Here is a 20,417-nt window from a genome sequence, read left to right as displayed (position 1 = left end):
CCCTAAATAGATCTGATTTAGAGCCCTGTAGTCCTGTAGCTCCGACTTTGAACCCAGAAGTCCTAACATTCACTAAGAGGTCCGATTTTGAGCCTTCAAGTCCGACAATATTAGTCCCGTAATAAATTTCGATTCATTATAATTAGATAATTTATGATGATAAGAAAAATTTAAAATTAATTAAAATTAATTGTAAGCATTATTTTATTGACACGCTACGAAATTTATTAATAACAATAGTTAGATAAGCAGGTGGTTAATTGAATTGTAAACCTTTTCAATAAGTAAAATTTTAGTTTAATTTATTTACCATATAAAAATAAAATTGCATTCATTAACAAAATTTTAATCACCCCGCATACATATTATAATTACTTACGTTCCTTACTGTTTATAGGAACTGCAATTAAATGTTGATTATCAATTTTTATATAAAAGCATGGTGTAATAAGTTTTATTGTTCTATATACTTAACGTTATTTTTTCAAATTCTAAATTTTTAACGATAATTTTCTTCAGAGATATATAGATTTTTACATTATGTAACTGTAGATTTAATTCGCATTTATGATGATTAGGGAACTTTCAATTGAAATTTCAAAATATATGACCATAGATCAATTATTAATAATAATAATTTTAGAATGAAAACTGCATCACATAAAAAAAAAGTAATATTATTTTAATTATAATAAGTACTAATAACAATCCATTTCTTTAATTGAAGTTATAATTTTCTGTAATTTATTATATAAAATTAAACTATTAACAGAATTTGCTGTATATTTTGATAATTTTAATTGAAATTATTTTAAGCATTGTAAGTTTAAATAAAATCCAGAGTAAGATAGATTATTATTAATCACAATATTAATAATGCTAATGATATTAATAATATGAGTATTATTATTAATATTATAATTACACTGGTCACAGAAATTATAGGATAGAAAAAAAATCCGAAATTTTTAGGTGATTTTCAACATGCTGTAACTCGGTGAAAAATGGTCGTATAAGAAAACTAAAAAAAGCAAATTGTAGCCTCAAGTTTCTAGTTTTCAGATCTGGACCTCAAAACTTTTTATCATGTACGGTTCCGGAGTAATCATAAGAAAACCAACGAAAAGAAAATTTTCAAAATTTTTGCTGGTCTTTCAATACTTCTATGGGCGACAATAAATTTTTTTGAATAATCCGACTGTCTGACTTTTCTAGGAAATTTTATGCCCTTTAATTTGGTTGCCTGAAAAAGTCTCTACGACGATTTGGCGCCGAGTTATCATTGATCAAAGCAAAAAAGTCCATTTTGGCTTTGATAATCAATAACTCCGGATGTATTGGTCGTACAGAGAATGGAAGCAGGGTTTTGAAAACTGGAAAACATTCTCTATAAAGCAAAGTTAGTGGCATTTGATAGAAAAATTTTTTTTAAAGCGATATTGTTTAGTAAAAAACAGGTCAAAATTCACAAATTTAAGGATATTCGGAAATCTTGCTATAACTTTGGATATAACGGATGAACAAAGGATATCTTCGTCTTTTTTTCAACCTCAAAGTGTCCTGAAACAACCCAGAAAATTTCAAATCGTTGCGATTTTTCTGTCTTAGTGCCCCGAAGCTTTAAATTTACCGATTTTGTTAAAAATCTCCATAATTGGTAGTTTCTCGGTTTTTGTTCATTTTTTCGATTTGAAAATGTTTTTTTTTACCGGTAATCTTCATTTCTTCGATCAAAAAGACCGATTATCGAAAAAAATTGAAAAAAAAAAAATTTTGAAAATTTTTTTTTTTTTTCGAAATTTTTTTTTTCAAAAATTTTTTTTTTTTTTAATTTTTTTTTTCTTGTATCTGTAATGATTTATCATTGTCAAAAAAAATTCCTAAAATTTTTTACCGCTGTAACTGCATCTGCTTTAAATGTCAACAAACATACGCTTTGGGTAACTCTAATGCCGACGGTAAAGAAAATTTTAGGAATTTTTTTTGACAATGATAAATCATTGCAAAAACAATAAAAAAAAAAATTTTGAAAAATAAAATTTTTGAAAAAAAAAATTTCGAAAAAAAAAAAAAAATTTTTCAAAATTTTTTTTTTTTCAATTTTTTTCGATAATCGGTCTTTTTGATCGAAGAAATGAAGATTACCGGTAAAAAAAAAACATTTTCAAATCGAAAAAATGAACAAAAACCGAGAAACACCAATTATGGTGATTTTTAACAAAATCGGTAAATTTAAAGCTTCGGGGCACTAAGAAAGAAAAATCGCAGCGATTTGAAATTTTCTGGATTGTTTCAGGACACTTTGAGGTTGAAAAAAAGACGAAGATATCCTTTGTTCATCCGTTATATCCAAAGTTATAGCAAGATTTCCGAATATCCTTAAATTTGTGAATTTTGACCTGTTTTTTACTAAACAATATCGCTTTAAAAAAAATTTTTCTATCAAATGCCACTAACTTTGCTTTATAGAGAATGTTTTCCAGTTTTCAAAACCTTGCTTCCATTCTCTGTACGACCAATACATCCGGAGTTATTGATTATCAAAGCCAAAATGGACTTTTTTGCTTTGATCAATGATAACTCGGCGCCAAATCGTCGTAGAGACTTTTTCAGGCAACCAAATTAAAGGGCATAAAATTTCCTAGAAAAGTCAGACAGTCGGATTATTCAAAAAAATTTATTGTCGCCCATAGAGGAATTGAAAGACCAGCAAAAATTTTGAAAATTTTCTTTTCGTTGGTTTTCTTATGATTACTCCGGAACCGTACATGATAAAAAGTTTTGAGGTCCAGATTTGAAAACTAGAAACTTGAGGCTACAATTTGCTTTTTTTAGTTTTCTTATACGACCATTTTTCACCGAGTTACAGCATGTTGAAAATCACCTAAAAATTTCGGATTTTTTTTCTATCCCATAATTTCTGTGACCAGTGTATTGATATTATTATTATAAAAATAAACTAGGGCTTACAGGCCCTAAATCGGGCCTAATTTTAATTTTCATCAGGTCCTAGATTGAGCCCGCAAGTGCTGAAAACGGAAATTTGTAACACCTCAGGGATCAAAATCGGACCTAATTTAACATAGAAACAGACTCTATTTAGAGCCTCCAAGTCCGAAATAGGTCCGACGTTAGAAGGCTCTAAATGGGCTCTAAATTTCGACTCGGATATATCTTTGTCTCAAATAAGTATTGATTGGGTCTATTCAAATATGAGATTTATTTGCCTGAAACAAATCTAATTTGGCTCAAATAAATTGTTCTCTCAGTGTACTATTCTTCTATATTGAGTAGAAATGGTAATAAATTTATATAAGTTTTCATCAATATCATATTCCGACTATGAACTCCCCTGATCGAAAAAAATGATTTAATCCACGCTAAGTGTATATCTATATATTAGTTGATTCAAATGGTTTTAAATCATTTCAAATTGTTTTGAATCATTTCAAATAATTTTTTTTAATCAGGGTCATATTTACTCATGCTAAATGTTAGTTTGAAATAATAATTGAAATTAGATTGAATTTTATAGTTTTGAGAATATAAATTATTTATATATATATATATATATATATATATATATATATATATATATATATATATATATATATATATTCGATATTACTTTTCACGAGAAATTATTTTAATTCCTCGATAGAGTTTGCTCTTCTTGTTTGCGATTTGAATGGGATGGTGCATGGAGAGGATCTTCAAAGAAAAGAGGATTCTTCACTTCGATTTCACCAGCCTAAAACAAAAACAGAATCAGCCTTAAAAAAGAAAATAGTTTAATTTATTATTGGCTTATTATTAAGAAACTATTCTAAACATACTCGTGGAAAAACGTTTACGTTAAAAATAAATGTAATTTAGGGTATAGAAGGGCAAACAAACCCTTAAATTAAATTTTTTCCACTTATTTTCAACCTGCACGGAAAAAAAATTCTAATTAAATTTACGATAATAATATTGTAATTTGTCCTATTGATTATTGTAGTGGTGGACTAGACTTTTACAATCGTAATTTTTACGATGTAGCGTTGGAAATTTCATTTAAGAAATAATACTTCAGACAAATAATACGAAGTCTTAAGCTCTTCAATATAAATTACGATGTGAATATCGTAAAATTTGAAGAGAAATTTTAAATAAAAGAACAAAATAATAATCGTTCGGACGTTGGATTCGAACCTGAGTCCTTTTGAATGCGAAGTGTCCGACGCCATGGACCACTCGGCCACCGAAGAGCCTACACTTTGTATGGTTTTTAAGGTTCATATAAACAATTTGAATAAACATTAATAAGTCATGAGAGCGCCTCTTGCGGAGGACGCAGTTAATATTTAAAAATTACGATACAATATCGTAATTTTTGTAGCTTACATCGTATTATAACAGAGGCAGCACTGTAATATTTATTTTACTCAAAAGTACATAGAAAGATAAATATAGGAATAAATATAGTTTTTGAATTGTAATTTTTATTTCTTTTATTTTTACGATGTTAAATTGTATTTTTGAAGTAATTTTTAATCCTTAAAGTCTTTGTTAAAATTATGATGTTAAATAGTAAAAAATATAACCCACATAGTAAATTTTGAAATAAAATATTTTAAAATTGACGCTAATAAAAGTCTAGTCCACGATTACGATATTAACATCGTAAATTTTGTTAGAATTTTCTTTCCGTGTGTCCAATAGAATAAAATTAATTTAAAGTCAATCCGTAGAAAAATATTTTTCTTATCCCACAATTGACTCCTTACAGGGCCAATGTAGTGTTGTGAGCAGCTGTAACTCATCTGGAGCCACGGAATTGTTAAAAGCTTCGATACATTAAATTTTTTCTACTTCTTGTCAACCTCTTTGATAAAATAAAATTTTTTTAACCCTTAGGTGCATAATGAACTAGATCTACACCAGTATTTTTATAGGTAAAACTTTCTATTTATGGGTACAACACTGTTTACTATACATAATTAGGTTGATTTCTTTAGAAATCGGACTACTGCAGTGCATATATATCTTATTTTACCTAGTACAGTCAATGAATACCATACACTCAAAAGTTTATATATCTACCCGGGAAAAAAGTTTTTTCATGAAATTTCATAAAATTTCATGAAGTCGTATAAAATTTGATAAAATTTTACAAAATTTTATCCAATTTTATGAAATTATACTAATGAAATTTGGTGAAATTCTGTGAAATTTTATAAAGTTTCATAAAATTTTATACAATGATATATAATTGTATAAAATTGTATACAATTTTATAAAAATTTATGAAGTTTTTATAATTGTTATTGAGACCCCAAGAAGTTATTGGTATGAAATTTTATATATTTTTATGAAATTTGATAAAAGTTTATAAAATTTGAAAAAAATTCATGAAATTTTATCAGAAACCATGAGATAATTATATGAAATTTCATAAAATTTCGCAACATTTGATAAAATTTTGTAAAATTTAATGAAATTTCGTGAAAGGCCAAAACTTCGTTTTTGCAAAATTTCACAAAGATTCGCGTAATTTCATGAACTTTTGTAAAACTTCATAAAGTTTTATAAAATTTCATAAAAATTTATAAAACTTTACATAATTATTATGAATTATTATCTCGAACAAAGTCTTACGAGTAGTGTTCTCGGATTTTGAAATTTCAACATTGACTTGTGTGAGTGGATTGACTGGGTTCCGGAGTACGGAGGGTGACGGGGATTTTTTTCTAAGTTAATATAAGTGTAATAGACCCTCCATAATTTTTTGGCGGTGAACAAAATCTTAGGAATAGTGTTCTCGGATTTTGAAATTCTAAAATTGACTTGTGAGGGTGGATTTTCTGGGTTCCGGAGCACGGAGGATGATGGGGATTTTTTGTTGAGCTTCTACATGTACCACAATCGCTTCATAATTTATTCGCAGTGAACAAAAGCGTACGAGTATTTTTTTCCGATTTTTAAATTTGAAATCTTGATTTGTGCGAGTGGGACTTGGCCCACGGTATACAGAGCGAGTTTTTTTCAATTTTTATAACATCTGGGATATTTTTTTATTGTCAGGAATTTTTTTTTCTGCTTTAAAGGAATTTGAAAATTCATTGACATCCAACGTTGGGACCTTCAGGTTCATGATATGAGAGGTTTACATCACATACACACACACACACACACACACACACACACACACACACACACACACACACACACACACACACACACACACACACACACACACACACACACACACATACATACACACATACAAACATCGCTCTGAAAATATCAGAATAGCATCCTAGCACCTTCAAACGTCGACATATGATGAAAACCCGATTTTTGAAAATCTGGGTGAAATCAATAACTTCCCGAATGTTTTGAAAATCGTCGATTTTCTCAGCGGGAAGTTAAAAAGAACCTCTCTGAAAACTTTAGAATCGTCTAAGAACGGATAAAGATAGTCTAGGAAAAAATTTGGGCTAAAAAAAAAAAAAATTTTTAATTATTCAATTTTGAACGCTTCAAAATACTGCAATTTTTTGGTTTTCTAAAATTTTTTTTTTTCGAACATATTTTGTATTGTAACACTAAGTATCCTTTTTTAAAATAAACCAAGGCCGATTCTTGTAACTATAGTAATTTTCGAGATATTCAAAAAATAAACTTGAAAGATTCGAAAAATGATACGTTTTTGAGTTTTGTATAACTTTTCATAAAAATTTTTTTAATTTTTTTCCGTTGGTAAAACTTCATTACAGTATGAAAGAAAACTTCTGACCAAATTTCATCTGAATCGGAAGGGGTAGATTCCAAGTATCGGTCGATTTGACATGGAATGATACATAAATTTTTTAACGAATGGTATTTTTGAACTCTATTTAACTAATTATGATAGTTTATGATGAAATTCTTTGAAAAATCATGCATTGAATGGTTAATGGTCACAAAAATTTTAAATTGTCTAAATTAGCGAAATTTATCAGACTCACGGGTGCTAGACCAGGACATTCATAAACAGTGTAGTCTCCTTCGTCGTTTTCTTCATCACTGCCGGCTTCAGATACTGATCCTGGATCTCGCACTGCAGTTGTTCTATGAAAAAACGTGAAAATAAAATAGAATTCATATTTTTATAATTATTGAAATGTCATGAACATTATATTTACTTCTCTAAAGCAATTATCTGCTGTTTTTGGTGTTGAAAATGATACATTTGAGCAGATTGTGCTAATCTCTGATCTTCAGAAGGTGACACATCTTTATTAGGTCCTGTCACTCCATAAGCTGGATATTCGATGTTTGCAGTTGCTTTTGCCCTACGTTGATATCTACAATTTTTCCACATACATATTTTGACGAATCATTACAACCATTGAAGAAATCATCTTAACGTACAATCTTACCTGTACCAAGTAAGACTGATGAAAACTAAGACAAACATTATTGCTGCACTGCAACCCGAAATGATACCTGTTAATATAGTGTGACATTGTAGTAATGTTAAGGGATTAATAAGTAAGTTGAATGAGTAATATCAGTTAAAAAATAACAAAAATTGATAATTTAAATACTCATTGGGATGATTTAACTTATTTAATATACCTATCATTTATACGAAAGGTATTCCGTGGCCGCAGCTATCCCCGATTTTGCTGCCACGAAAATATGTTATCCCACGTCAAATTCCAAGAGATACATATTTTATTTGTTCTACAGAAAAACATATCTAGAGAGTGAATCCGGCCCTCAAAGTTAAGCTTAATAGGCTGTTTTTGAGTTTCATATACTTACAGTCAATTTTTATCAAACGACCGATAATGAAATATGCATACAAGTGCACATTTAAAAATTGAAACTGATTACTATATATAATGATTCGAAATATTGAAAATTAAATGAAAAAAATGCCATCTGGCAGCCAGGATGGAAAGTAGATTTTACGAAGATTAGTTTAAAACTAAGGCGACTCTTGTTCATTTTTACTAGGGTTGAACCAATTTTCGAAAGTCAGTTTTTCAATCCGACTTTCTTAATCCGCGATTTAAATATTGTTAGTATACTTACATATATTTTACGTATATTTATATATACGTGATGTATATTACATAATTACGTATATTTATATATACATGAACGAGCAATACTAATTTCATTACGTATTACTAAAATCTCGGATTGACAAACTAGCTTTGAGTAAGCGTGGTTATATCTATAGACCGAGTTATTGATATTACATTTGAAGTCTGCTTAAGGGTGGGCCGCACCTAACGAAATCCTGAATTTAAGAATTCTAATTACTTTTTTAATATTTATGGGACTCGGATGATGAAAATCTTCTGAGAAAGTTCGTCGTCGGCTTTTAGTCGGAAGCTAATAAAATTGCTGTTTTGATAATTATTTAATAAATAATTAGAATTCTTAAATTCAGGACTTCGTTAGGTGCGGCCCAGCCTTAATGTTTGTGTATACTCATATGCTGAGAAACGAAAATATACATACATAATAAAATCTCATAGTCAGAATGACTATCCAATGTATCTTCAAATGACGTATCGTCAGAATAACGATTCATATACACTCATTGTCATTAATGCCTGGTCCCCTGCATGGCTAAGATTCTGTAGTCTGGGGGACCAGGCATTAATGACAACGAGTGTACCTTGTTTAAGAGTACTCACATGTTAATTTAACAGTCTATAGTATCGTTAATTCAAAGATATGCATTTAGGTTAGGATGAGTATTCATTTATTTAATTTAAAAATACCAGAAATAGTCTTTGTAAACATAGGTAGTGTCGTTGATATAAGTATCTGTTTTTCCAGTGTGAGGATCCGTACAGCTAAATTGGCTATACGTTGCATCGTTCTCGGTTGCCGGTTGCCTAAATACAAAGTTTGCGCAACAGTCATGTCAGAGATTCATAAAATGCCTAAAATAAGGATACAGATCGTCATTTTGACGATCTACTGTAAAGAAACTTTGTATAGCTGAATTGGCTAATAAGTGTGGAAAATTCAATTAGAATCCGATAAGAATTGTAGGCACAATCGTGTCCTCAAAACTGCGTTATATTACATGTATATATATATATATATAGATATATATTGCGACGACTCTTTAGAATTAGATTGAAACGATCACTGCCTAAGTCACTAAATACCAAAGAGTGAAACGTTGTGAGAAATAATGAGAAGAGGAGAGATGGAAAGAAGAATTTGTGGGGTGAGAGGCGTTTCGTCTAAGTATATGATAGCTGAGACTCCTCAGTTAGGTGTGTCTATCGTATACCTCACCTAAGACGCCGTGTTGGATGTTACATGTTGGAAAATGTTATATATTGAAACAGGCATAGGGCGAGGCACTGCGAGAGGCGCGAGTTGTAAATGCCATCTCGTCGAGTGAAGCCGAATCACCACATATACATACATATATAAATTTTTTTATGAATGGTATTTTTGAACCCTACTCAGCCAATTATGATAAGTTATGATAAAATTTCTTGAAAAATCGACCATGAAGACAAATACAATAACTAGATTTTTAAAAAATCTACATAAAAATACTTTCTGCTTATTTTTCAACGGAACTAATTTCAATGGAAAAAGCAGAAAAATGCAGGAAAAAATACATCATTTTGTGTTAAGTTGTAGACTGCCTCAAATAAGATTATGTCATTTTCTACTATACACAGAAAGAAATAACTGTTGCTGCAACCGGACATGGCCCTGTAGCAGCTACAGGACTTAGTTCTGTTGTAGCTACAGGACTTGCCTTAAAGCTGCAACAGGAAAGCCACGTATTATTCACAAGGTATTTTATAGGATTTACTTTCTATAAAATTATTGCTAAGCCGAATTTTAGACGTTTTTGATTCCTCAGTAGATTACTGCCTATTTTAGAATCAAGTTACATGTTATTTAAATAAGGTCTATTGATTTTAACCGCCAACTGTATAGTATCGCTATTGAAATTTACAACTATTCCACTTCAATTAAAATTATAGAAAACTCTAAGAAAAAATCAGCGACTATCGAAGAATGATTTTATTCATAATTATCTTAATATTCTAAAAGTCCTAGTTAAGGAATGTATAGCACATTATTAATCAATCACTTACCAATTGAATACACATCATCGATGATTTTATTTGAAGAAATAAGAATAGGAACGTCATCTATTTGCTTCTGACTTCCGGGTACTAACATATTGTAGCTTATAAATTCACTGTTTGATATAATATCTTCGTCAGGAATACGAAAATAATTTAGTTTATTCGAACTTAATATTTTTTTATTTATCGTATGTTGTTCTTCGCTATTACTAGAGTCATGATTGGAATTCACATATTTTCCAAAATCATCTGTAATATTTCCATCTTCGTTATAACGTGGATCATTTGGTGTAATAGCGAACGCTGTATCAACGAGATTCATTTTAAGACCATGAAAATTATATGTGAATTCAAACTTATCTTCATTCATGTGAATTTTTGGATTACGATTCATTTGTGTTTTAAAAATATGATACATAGGTAATTTTTTAAGTGGAAGAGTAATAATTTTTGTGTCAAAATTTTCCGATTCTGGAAGTCTGGTATTTCCATAATCATAATTATTTTTTTTTATCATAATATCATTTGAATGAGAAATTTTTTGATTTTTTATTGGAGAACGGGGAAGTGTAATTTTTGAATAATCAGAAGTTAACAGTGGAGACTTATAATCAACATACAAATTTTCTATTGACCAGAGAAAATCCAAAATATTATTGTTTTTCGAATGCTGAGGAAAATACTTTTTTTTTTTTTGAATTATTCGTCGTCCTTTTGAAACTTGAGGAATCTTTGATAGTAATCTAGAAATATAATCGTTATTGTTTTTCAACTGCTCCTCTGAAATATCTTCTTCAACGAATGGAGACTTATGTACAACATTTTGGAGTTGTTGGAATTCTTCCTGCTGCCTATCTGACTCCAAAAGTTTCACCCTATTACGAAAATCTCGTCCTTCTGCCATGACATCTGTGAAATAGCAAAATATTATTTAAGTATAGTCTTGTATAATGTTTATGAATTGTGTTAATAATTTATTATTTTATTATCTTATTATCGGTTCGAAAAAACGAGCCGATTTGATTAATTTTTGACTTAAAAAATAGTTGTGAAAAATAGTCTGTAGTAATGTCTTGTCTGAATTTGTTGAATAAAGCTGGCATTTTTAACTTCGCGCTACGAAATTTGTAAATTTTCAAAATTTCGGGAAGTTATTGTTTTCACCCTGATTTCCGAAAATCAAGTTTTCATCGGATGTCGGCGTTTTGAGGTCCTGAAAAACTATTCTGATCATTTTCAGAATGATATCCGATTGTTTGTATGTGTGTGTATGTATGGATGTAAACTCTTCATATCTTCTAATGTATTACCCGATTGAGATGGTTCTTGCGGAAATCGAAAGAGTTTGTTAGCCGTCAACTTTCCTGAAATTTTCAGATCGATCTATCAAATAGACTCTAAAATACAAAAGAAATGCGAAAAAAAAATTTTCTTTTAGTTTTTTTAGAATTTCTTAGAAACGGATTGATCGATCGATTTTAGAATCTAATCAGCTCTGGAATCCAATAAAACGCGTCGATTACCACCTGAATTGTCGCATTCGCTATCGCGTAATTATTGAGTCGCATTCGCTATAATTATTAAGTTCTTACTATTTAAGGTGTAAATAAGTGTAAATAAATAACCAAAGTATTTATTGTTGAATTTTGTGTAATTTTTAATTGTTTAAAAATCCTCACGCCTAAACCAGATCCTCTAGATTTATTCGCTCATTTTACAGTCTACTAATATTTTGTTTTAATTTATTTTTAATAAGTATAGATGCTTTTTTTAACTTCCCGCTAAGAAAATAAAAAATTTTCAAAAATTCGGGAAGTTATTGGTTTCGGTCCGATTTGCAAAAACCAAATTTCTATCAGATTTTGACGTTTTGAGGTTCTAGGAAGCTATCCTAACTAATTTCACGATGATGTCCGAGTGTATGTATGTGTGTACGTACGTACGTATGTACGTATGTATTTAAATATTCCTAGCTCTTGAACGGATAAACCGATTTTGATCTTTGAGGTGTCATTCGACGCGGCTTGTTAATATCTTGAAGCTTTAAACATTTGAGCTTAATTGGGAGGGTGCGTTTGGAGATATTTAAAAAATAAAATTTTTTCAAAAATGTTTTATTTGGATAACTTTTAATTTGCTCGATGGATTGATTCCAAAATCTAATCAGCTCTAAAACTTTATAAGCCGTGTCGAATGTCACCTCAACCATCGAAATCGGTTCATTCGTTCAAGAGAAACCGTTGACAGAAGAATTCAAAAAAAATTTGTTTTTTGGTTTTTTTGAAATTTCTCAAAAACGACTCGATAAATAAATTTCAATATCTAATCAGCTCTAGAACTTAATAAAACGCGTCTATTGCCGCCTCAACCATCAAAATCGGTTAATTCGTTCGCGAGATATCGTGGGAGAAAGAAATGCTGAAAAATGGTTTTTTTGAAAACAATGGCGTACAAAAGTATTATCGAGCTCGACGAGCTCGAAAATGCACTCACAATAATGTTTTCGAGCTCAACGAGCTCGAAAAAAGCGGGAAGTTTTGGGGCTGGCCCGCAGGATTAACCGATAGACCGATTTTTGCTACAGTCTTGGCACAATACTGGCTCTCAATATTGGGCCAATACTTAGATGCAGTCTTTCGAAAACGAATAATTGAAATGACATGTGCGTAATTGACTGTAACGGAGTATAATTCACTTATCATCAGGGAAAATCGTAATTTTCTGCGGCTGGTCAGTTACCCGAGCCATAAACCCTAATCACTACCTGGTTGAGTTTTTCGACTTGTCGCCGGGTGCGCTAATTGAAGAAGCTCGGACTTCTGACCCAAAATTAATTGAATGGGAGGGCCATTTTCTGGAAATTGCCGAAAATGACCGAGCCAAAAATATATAAGCACAGAACAGTAGCTGAAAAGGAGAGTCGGTCGAGCCGACAAACTAAACGGACGTCTATCTGTTGTGAGCCTTATCCTAGAGGCCGGAAACCAAGTGAAGACCAAGGGAATTCAGATAGACGCCAAGGGTAGCATCGAGTGGAAAAGTGCAAAATTTAATGTTAACATAGTAGTGTTGTGCATAAATTAATTCTCGACAGGAAAGCCAGAATTAATAAATTCATTATCATCGAGTGTAAAGTTATAAAAAGTGTTAACAACCCTGTGTCTTCAGTAGAATTAATTCTCGGCAGGTAAGTCAGAATTTATAATAAATAAATAAATTAATCATTGCGAAAAATTAATTCTTGGCAGGAGAGCCAGAATTAACTATGGAATTAATTTCTATAAAATTTAATTCTTGGAAAGAAATCCAGAATTAATTATTAATTTAATTTAGTATAATAAGGACTTAGCAATTGATTATAAATTATAAGAAAAATCTTATTAGAATAATTTGTCAAGTAAAAGTTGGGTAAAATTTAGTTTGGATTAGATCTAGATTGGATCTAAAGAAAATAGTCCAAAGTAAAACCTTCGACTTGATCAATTTTTATTAATATAATAAACCTAGAAGTAAATCTCGATAAAGTTAAAACGTGTTGATAAAGTGACTTATAGTCAAAATTATGTATGGGAAATTATAATAATTAAATCTAGTAAATTGGTTTAAAATAAAATAAGGTGTGTGTGTGAATACAGTCCTGGGGACTTCGTTGGGAATGAATAGTGTGTGTATGTCCCGATGAAAAAAGTTTTTGTCTAATTATATATGATTATATATGATCATATATATAATCATATATAATTATATACAATTATACATGAAATTATACATAATTATACATGATTATACATGGTATTATATACAATTATACACTGAGAGAAAAAAACGGTTTTCTGAACTAAGGAATCGTAGTTCACAGACGACTCAGCTATTGAAGTCAGTTTCAGTAACTAATACGCCACAGTAAAGTGCTCTACGACTACATAGTCGTTCTTACTATTTTTAGTTACATATACTAAGATAGCAATAATGAACATAACTAGTTTAGGGAAAGTTTTTATTACTATCAGTTTAAAGTTAACATGACTATAATTTATATTGTAGTAAGCAATTTATTCTTAGTCTAATAAATATTAAGATTATTGTGATGTTAATAATGTACACTTAGTTCTTCAGATCATTTATAATAGTAGCAATAAGTATTTGTGTCTAGATGTACACACTAGAAAATCGAACTTTCTGCGAATGTACTAATTTGACTTATTGTAACTAAACATTCATAGTTACCATTGCCATAATTTAGTATTGCAAGAAACAAAATTATTTAGCGATCTGTAGTGCAAATTTTGTTTTATTGTTACTGAATTCTTTTTTCTTTAATAGCCAAAATTTATGTGATAAATACAGAAAATTTTTTTTCTATTACATTAAATGTACTTGATGTTTTCCTATTATTACAAAAATTATTTTAGGAAACATTAATGTTAAACATTAATGTCATGATGTAATTTAGTACATACTATATTACAATCAAAAATGATACTAGTCACTCTGTCAAATAACAGAGAAGTACTAATGCCAGAATTGTTCTCAAGCTTGGAATATAATACTTCTGAAATAAGTTTCGTACCAGGGACACTACAAAAAGTGGGCGCGATCTAGTGGCGAGCACCGAACTACTCCCAATGCTGTTGCCTTGCTCTGATGACTTCCCTCTCCTCCATATATATCTTTTCTCCCAAGAAATTTATCCCTTAGTTTAAGCAACTATTCTGTTTTGGTTGGAGCATGAAAAGTTCTTCCGCTAAATAATAGTACTCATTGAGAGAAATTTTATTTTCTTTAAACAAAAAAGTGCAGATTGCTACAAAAAACTAATACATCTTACTTCAAAAAAATATCTAATATTAAGAAATAAAAACTTCTGTAACAAGTAAAAATTTATCTTGAATTTTTATCTCGAATCGAAATATTTTTTTTCAAGTCAACATATTCCCACGCTTAAATCGAAAAATTTTTACTTATTTAAAGAGTTTTAATTTCTCAATATAGGAGATATTTTTTGTAGCAAGATATGTTAGTTTTTAGTAACAATTGCATTTTTTAGTTTGAAGAAAATAAATTTTGTCAGAATAATTACTATTTTTTTAACGCGAGAATTTTTATATGCTTCAGCCAAAAAAAAAAAAAAAAAAAGTTGTTTAAGCTAAAAGGAAAATTTATTGGGAGAAAAGATATATATCATCTTGATTGATTTTCATTTTAATAAATAATTCCGAATTGATTGACAACAAAAAATTTTTACACGCCCTTTTGGTATAAAAAAAAATTTTTTTTCAATTTTTCAATCGATCTTCACATTTTTAACAATTCGAAATTGATAAGCAAAAAAAATGTTTGATACGCTTCTTTGGCTCAGCAGACCCAATAAGGCGTATATTTTGCAGTACGCACTTTTGGCATTAGGATCGGAATTTATAGCCAGGGAAACTAAATATTAAGGGTATCCATAACTATATTCCCCTTGAATTTTTTTTTACAGTTGATTATTAGTCAGCAGAAATATTCTATAATTATTAAATTAACTGGAAATTGATTGTTTAGACAACTAAGATGAAATAGTACGGTTGATACTTTTGTCAGTAGTAAAAGAAACTAAATAAATGCAGTTCTATGAGACGACTACTAAACTCTTAGTTGAGTCAACTATTAAAATTATTTCTACCAACTATCATACAGTCACTAAGCTAACATAGTTACTGTATCTATATTATGTTAATCGACCCAATGATAAAGGTAATATTGTGTTCACTACCAAGCCTTGATTTATAAAGATTGAAGTTTTGTAGTGACCATAATGAGGCAAAAATAGTTTCTTAAATTTAGTTAATGTAACTATTTTTTCGTGCTGATTCACACTAGTATATAGTTCCAGTAACAATAAAAATTGGTTAGGGAGACTATATTTTTATATCTGTCGCTGAATAGTTCAGGTTACTAAGCACTTTTCTCTCAGTGTATATAAGCCTATACATAATTAGATCTGATCATACCTGGCTGTTATAACCCCATATATAACCATATATAAGTCTATATATGATCAGGTCTGATCATATATATGAGTCTATATATAATTAGAGATAAGCATACCTGGCTGTTATAACCCCATTTATAATCATATATAAGTCTATACATGATTAGATCTGATCAGACATGACTGCCCTAATGGACCCAAATTACGGTAAATTACGGTAAACCCACCGTAAATTACGGTAATCTACCGTAAAATGCCGATTTACCGTAAATTACGGTGGATTTACCGTAATTTACGGTGGATTTACCGTAAAATACGGAAATACGGTAATCCACCGTAAATTACGGTAATTCGGTAATCCACCCGAATTTTTTACGGTAGATTTATCGTATTCGACGGTAAATTTACGGTATACCCGCTGTAATTTACGGTAATCCACCGTAAAGTACCGATTTACCGTAAATTACGGTGGATTTCCCGTAATTTACGGTGGATTTACCGTAATTTACGGTAAATCTACTCGAATTTTACGGTATTCTACGGTAGATTTACGGTAAAAATACCGTGAATTTACGGTAACTCAGGTCTGCTAGGGTGATACAAACCCATATATAATTAGATATAGGCCTATATATAATTAAATCTAATCAGACATGGCTAATGTAAATTCATGTATAGTCGTGCATAAGTTTACATATGATTGGATCTGATCAGACTTTATTGATATGAAACCTACAAATATTTAATTATTTATATAGTTCCAACTAATGCATATATATATATATATTAAATAATATGACAATTTTCTAATGTCAAAGTTATTAAATTTTTATTCTGTCAACGATCAATCAAACTTAAATCCCCAATACTTCAAAAATGTTCAAAGGTTTCGGCAGCAATTTAAAAGTACAGTATCAATTTGATTATTTGAGTTAAGTAATGCCATAAACTTTTCTTAATTATAAGTGTAGAACAGACTAGAGGATCAGATTACAATCCATCGATCACCCAAGTTAAGCAGAATCGGCGTGGGACATTAATTGGACGGGTGACCTCGTAGTGAAATAGTAGTCAACAGATAATAATTTTTTTTTTTATTATTTAAGTTTAACCGACATTTAAATTGATGAAGACAATAAATCCTAATTAAATTACTTAATTAATAATTTACAGATATTCTAAATGAGATTCTAAAAATTACTACATTCGTTCATGCATGATTATATATAATCATATATGATCATGTATAAACATATCTGGTTATATATAATTACACCTGGCCAATTTTTGGATCTAATCATATATAGATGATTATGCATAATTATATATGATTAGACAAAAATTTTTTTCATCGGGGTAAGAGAAAAGAAATTTCCGGTGGAAATATTTTAAATATAAAAGTCCAGGAGACAATAGATTAAGTTTTAAATAAAGATTCTGGGGATCTGGCAAGTTGCCACGTTAGTTTTAATAATGATTAATGATCTAGGGGGTCAGGCCGGTGGCCATTTTGTAAAAGTCCAGGGGTCAATAATTAAGTAAAGATCCAGGGGATCTGGCCGCCGGCCATTGTTTATAAAAGTCCGGTGGACGTTGTAGTTGTCAGAATCATAGTCCGGTAGACGAGATTTAAAATAAATATAAGTTAAGTTAAGCCTGGGGGGCAAGTTTGTTAATTGATAAATAAAATTGATTAATCATATTAACTAAAAATTTGTGTTGAATAAATTTAATTCCTCATCCTTCCTCACTCTTATAAAATTTCAACGACCCGGATTTTTGAAAAATAACATCTCCGGTTCTGGAAGGCCGAGTTAATCTTCCAGTGGCACCCTTATTAAGATTAATTAATAAAGGAGCCAAAACTTGGCAAGGTTAAGATATACTCTGTTACATGACAAAGTCGAAATTAGATAGATTGATCAGTCTAATGGATGATCGACGGGCTTCATGACACAACGGTCGAGGGTTTGAGATTCGACATGAGGGAAATATGTAATGAAAAAAAATTTTAGTTGTTTACAATAGGTTTCTATACTTTCATCCTGGTCGTTTTATAGTTACCACTACTATGCGCATGTCTCTTAGTATAACTTGGATCATATTTTATTGAGTAACTCATATCCATAATTTTTGGAATAACTATAATCTTTGAATAAAAAGAAAAAAAAACTTCCGTTGAAAACAGGCGAGGGAAGGTAGGTTTGAGTCAGTATCTTAAATTATGGTAATGGGGTAGTTCGTCAGTGTTGAGATTGATTTCCATTTATTTACTAGAATATGTTTAACCTCAACACCCATCAATTACTTTTGTATAATTCCATTAATCTAATATATATATTTAACTGATAATTTCTGAAAACTGAGCAGAATATTTTATCTCCAACAATCTATCAACAATAGCTAATTTCAAATACAACTATATTAATTTGCAAAAACAAAATGCAACAACACTTACCTTGATAAAACTCAAATTCACTAGAAGAAGAAGTAGTTATTGATAAGACAATAGCAATGCAAATTATGTTGTAGCATAATGACTTTGATTTCATGCTCAATAAACTACAGTTTTACACAGGTGGTTACAGCTGATAATACTTATCCTAACATCAATGTCGCTTGATAATTCTATACACTGCTTCGTTTATAAAACTTATAGGACTTGCGCATTTCACTAGTAGAGAAAAATAGTGATCAATACGAAGGTCGTAAATGCAAGTACGCACAGAAGAAAATACGCGTAATAATAAAATATTCGAGTTATTATGACCTTTTATTGATATAGCTGAAAAAGTAATCTGTTACTATGTGTAAAGTTCACATAACGCAATTACATATAAGGTTTTAAATGTTGAAATATAAAAAAAAGACTTTATTCAATAATTGTGAGTGGTGAACACTCTTTCATATCTATATACTGTAGGAAAAATTAAAGAACAAAAAATTTGTTAAACGTTCAGATATTCTGAAAAGGTAATAAATTAATTAAAAAAACTCGAAAACGACTGACCCACCTGAGCCGCAGCGACTAAGCCTCCCGCTGTTCGAGCCTCTTAAACTTGAAAACATTATTACAAATACATTTTCGAGTTCTTGGAGCTCGAAAATACTTTTACAGACATAGGTTTTTTCGAGCAAATCGAAGTCAAAAAAATCGGTCTATCAGTTGACCCTGCGGGCCAGCCCTAAAACTTCCCGCTGTTTTCGAGCTCAAGAACCTCGAAAACATTATTGTGAATACATTTTTAAGCTCTTCGAGCTAAAAAATATTTTTATATGCTGTTGTTTTCGAAAAAAAACGTTTTTCACCATTTTTTCTCCAACGATATCTCTCAAACGATTTGATCGATTGAGACGGTTAAGGTGGCAATCGACGCGTTTTATCAAGTTCTAAAGCTGATCAAATTTTGAATTCGATTTATTGAGTCGTTTTTGAGATATTTAAAAAAAAATTAGAAAAAATTTTTTTTTTAATTCTTTCGACAACGGTTTCTCTTGAACGAATGAACCGATTTTGATGGTTGAGGTGGCATTCGATGCGGCTTATAAAACTTCAGAGCCCAGTCAATTTTGAAATCAATCCATCGAGCACATTAAAAGTTATCCAAAAAAAACATTTTTGAAAAAATTTTATTTTTGGAATATCTCTGAACGAGCCCTACCGATCAAGCTCAATTTTTCACAGCTTCAAGATATTGACAAGCCGCGTCGAATGACACCTTAAAATTCAAAATCGGTTCATCGGTTCGAAAGATACAGGTATTTACATACGTACGTACGTACCCTCGCAGTCTTGAAACCACAATAAATCCACCGTGGATCCATCGTGGATCCACCGTGGTTTCGTGACATTTATCCACCGTGGTTCCACGGTGAAACCACCGTGGATCCACGGTGCAACCACCGTGGATCCAAGGTGAAACCACTATAAATCCACGGTGAATCCACGGTAAAACCACAGTGGATCCACGGTAAAACCACGGTGGATCCACGGTGGTTTCACCGTGGATTCATAGTGGTTTTATGGTTTTTTTGTCGTGTTTGCAGTACGTTTTCAACGTACTTTTATGGTATAGTTATACCGTTTAATACATAAGCGCTAACTAAAAATAGATTTTACCAACTATCAAATAAAAAAAATGAAAAATTCGAGAGTGAAATTACAATTGAATTACGATGTGAAGCTATAAGTCTTAAAAAATTAAATTTACTATAAACTAGATTCATCTTTGCTGGGTTGATAGTAAGTGACCGAAGACCGATTTTCACATGCCTTAGCGCGAAAGCGCGTATGTATATTTTGGTCTCACCTCAAAATTTATTTTTTG

At 30.5% G+C, this 20,417-nt stretch overlaps 1 protein-coding gene across 1 annotated transcript; it reads right to left on the bottom strand.

The window, feature by feature from the left end:
* Positions 1 to 3,613: 3,613 nt before the first annotated feature.
* LOC130671757 (uncharacterized) lies at positions 3,614 to 18,801 on the bottom strand. The gene is made up of 6 exons (XM_057475830.1): positions 18,548 to 18,801; positions 10,122 to 11,024; positions 7,407 to 7,473; positions 7,170 to 7,331; positions 6,993 to 7,095; positions 3,614 to 3,751 (listed from the first exon to the last, which is right to left on the bottom strand). Exons 1-6 carry the CDS (start codon positions 18,639 to 18,641, stop codon positions 3,647 to 3,649), a joined length of 1,434 nt encoding a protein of 477 aa, XP_057331813.1. The 5' UTR covers positions 18,642 to 18,801; the 3' UTR covers positions 3,614 to 3,646.
* Positions 18,802 to 20,417: the final 1,616 nt, after the last annotated feature.

The sequence above is a fragment of the Microplitis mediator genome, chromosome 7 (genome assembly GCF_029852145.1).
Source record: "Microplitis mediator isolate UGA2020A chromosome 7, iyMicMedi2.1, whole genome shotgun sequence".
Taxonomy (NCBI): Eukaryota; Metazoa; Arthropoda; class Insecta; order Hymenoptera; family Braconidae; genus Microplitis; species Microplitis mediator.
The sequence above is the reverse complement of the archived record's forward strand: the minus strand, read 5'-3'. Positions and strand labels throughout refer to the sequence as shown.

Excerpts from the sequence above, each read along its gene's own strand:
- LOC130671757 (XM_057475830.1), bottom strand. The coding sequence starts at position 18,641 with ATGAAATCAAAGTCATTATGCTACAACATAATTTGCATTGCTATTGTC. Across the intron at positions 7,332-7,406 it reads ATCAGTCTTACTTGGTACAG|ATATCAACGTAGGGCAAAAG; the intron begins GTAAGATTGTAC and ends GAAAAATTGTAG. Across the intron at positions 7,096-7,169 it reads CAGATAATTGCTTTAGAGAA|AACAACTGCAGTGCGAGATC; the intron begins GTAAATATAATG and ends GTTTTTTCATAG.